Source organism: Apaloderma vittatum, unplaced genomic scaffold (assembly GCF_000703405.1).
Source record: "Apaloderma vittatum isolate BGI_N311 unplaced genomic scaffold, ASM70340v1 scaffold38142, whole genome shotgun sequence".
NCBI classification, from domain to species: Eukaryota; Metazoa; Chordata; class Aves; order Trogoniformes; family Trogonidae; genus Apaloderma; species Apaloderma vittatum.
The window spans coordinates 13,266-14,484 of NW_009704753.1; the positions used below are offsets into that span (position 1 = coordinate 13,266).

At 49.8% G+C, this 1,219-nt stretch overlaps 1 protein-coding gene across 1 annotated transcript in view; it reads right to left on the reverse strand.

Annotated features, from left to right (window-relative positions):
- Positions 1–1,150, reverse strand: part of TAF5 (TAF5 RNA polymerase II, TATA box binding protein (TBP)-associated factor, 100kDa) — a 9,033-nt gene extending 7,883 nt beyond the window's left edge. The window contains exons 1-2 of the mRNA XM_009865153.1: positions 1,086–1,150; positions 328–672 (exon numbers count right to left, since the gene is read on the reverse strand). Coding sequence (XP_009863455.1) covers positions 328–672; positions 1,086–1,150 — 410 coding nt within the window. The remainder of the gene's footprint in view (positions 1–327; positions 673–1,085) is intronic.
- Positions 1,151–1,219: the final 69 nt, after the last annotated feature.

Genomic DNA, 1,219 nt, shown 5'->3' on the forward strand with positions numbered 1-1,219 from the left:
CCCATCTCTTCAGTGATAATTCTGCAGCAAGGAGCCCCTCAGCTCACCATAAAGACTGTTCAAAATCTACCCAGGGACAGTTCAAAAGCATGTCATTTCCACATCTTTCTAACACAGGAGATTGGAAGAGGATTTGAGAACATGAGAACAGTTACTGTAATCCAGGGCACCATTACTTCAGATTCCAAACCTCTTTATCATTAGAGAAGAAAAATAATCCATATGTGTGTGTATATATATATAAAAACACCTAAGCTACTATAGCTTACAGATTTAATCAAAGTAGCAAACACAAAATAATGCAAATTCACACATGAAAATAATTACCTTTCAAAAAAAGACTTTGCTTCGCTCTCATGTTGATTGTAGACCAATTCCAAGTACATGTGCACAAAGAGAGGATAAAACAGCTGGGACAATTCCGCTCGATGACAGTCCAGGGAACACTCAATGAAGTGTTTTAACCCACTGTAGTATTCCTCGTACAGCGTCGGGTCCCCCTGCTGATTGTAGGCAGACAACACTGCGCTCACATCTGGCTGATCTTCCACAACAACACCTCCTCCAACTGCAAAAATGTGAGCATTGAACAAGAGCTCGTGACAGGGCCCGAAAGAGCTAGCACATATGCAGCAGCTAACAACCCCACGAGTAAGGCGACGAGTAAGTACTCTGAGCAAAACATGACACTAAGTCTTGTACTTGTTCAGCACTAAGTTTAAACGATACAAGTGAGAGGATGGCAGCACATTATGGTCCAGCAGCCAGTTCTCCTAGCACCTTCAGCCATTTTTTTTCTCTTTTCCTGCCACCAGTTGCCTATAAGGCCACATCTTGGACCGTCACCTCTCATGACAAAGGAAACCTTCAGCCTCCTGCTCCGCTGCTAGTCGAGATGGGACACAGAGACAAGGGGAGGCACCTCTCCCTTTGACAGTCCTGTCTGCAAACACCACGGATATTCTGCCCTTGATCCCTTGCTCCGGGGTGGGGGGCACCCCCAGGAGACCTCGATCTCTTCCCGAGTTTCATGGGGGAATGACACAGTCAGGGGTCCCCCCTAGAAGGCCGGGACAGACACTCACCTCCCGCCCCAGGGAGGGCCACCCGAGGGAGGCTCGACCTGACACCCGCCCTGGTGCCCCGGCATCGTGGGGAGCCCCGAAGCCGCCCAAGGCCCCCCCAGTCCGCAGGGCTCCCCCAGGGGAGGGGGCGACCT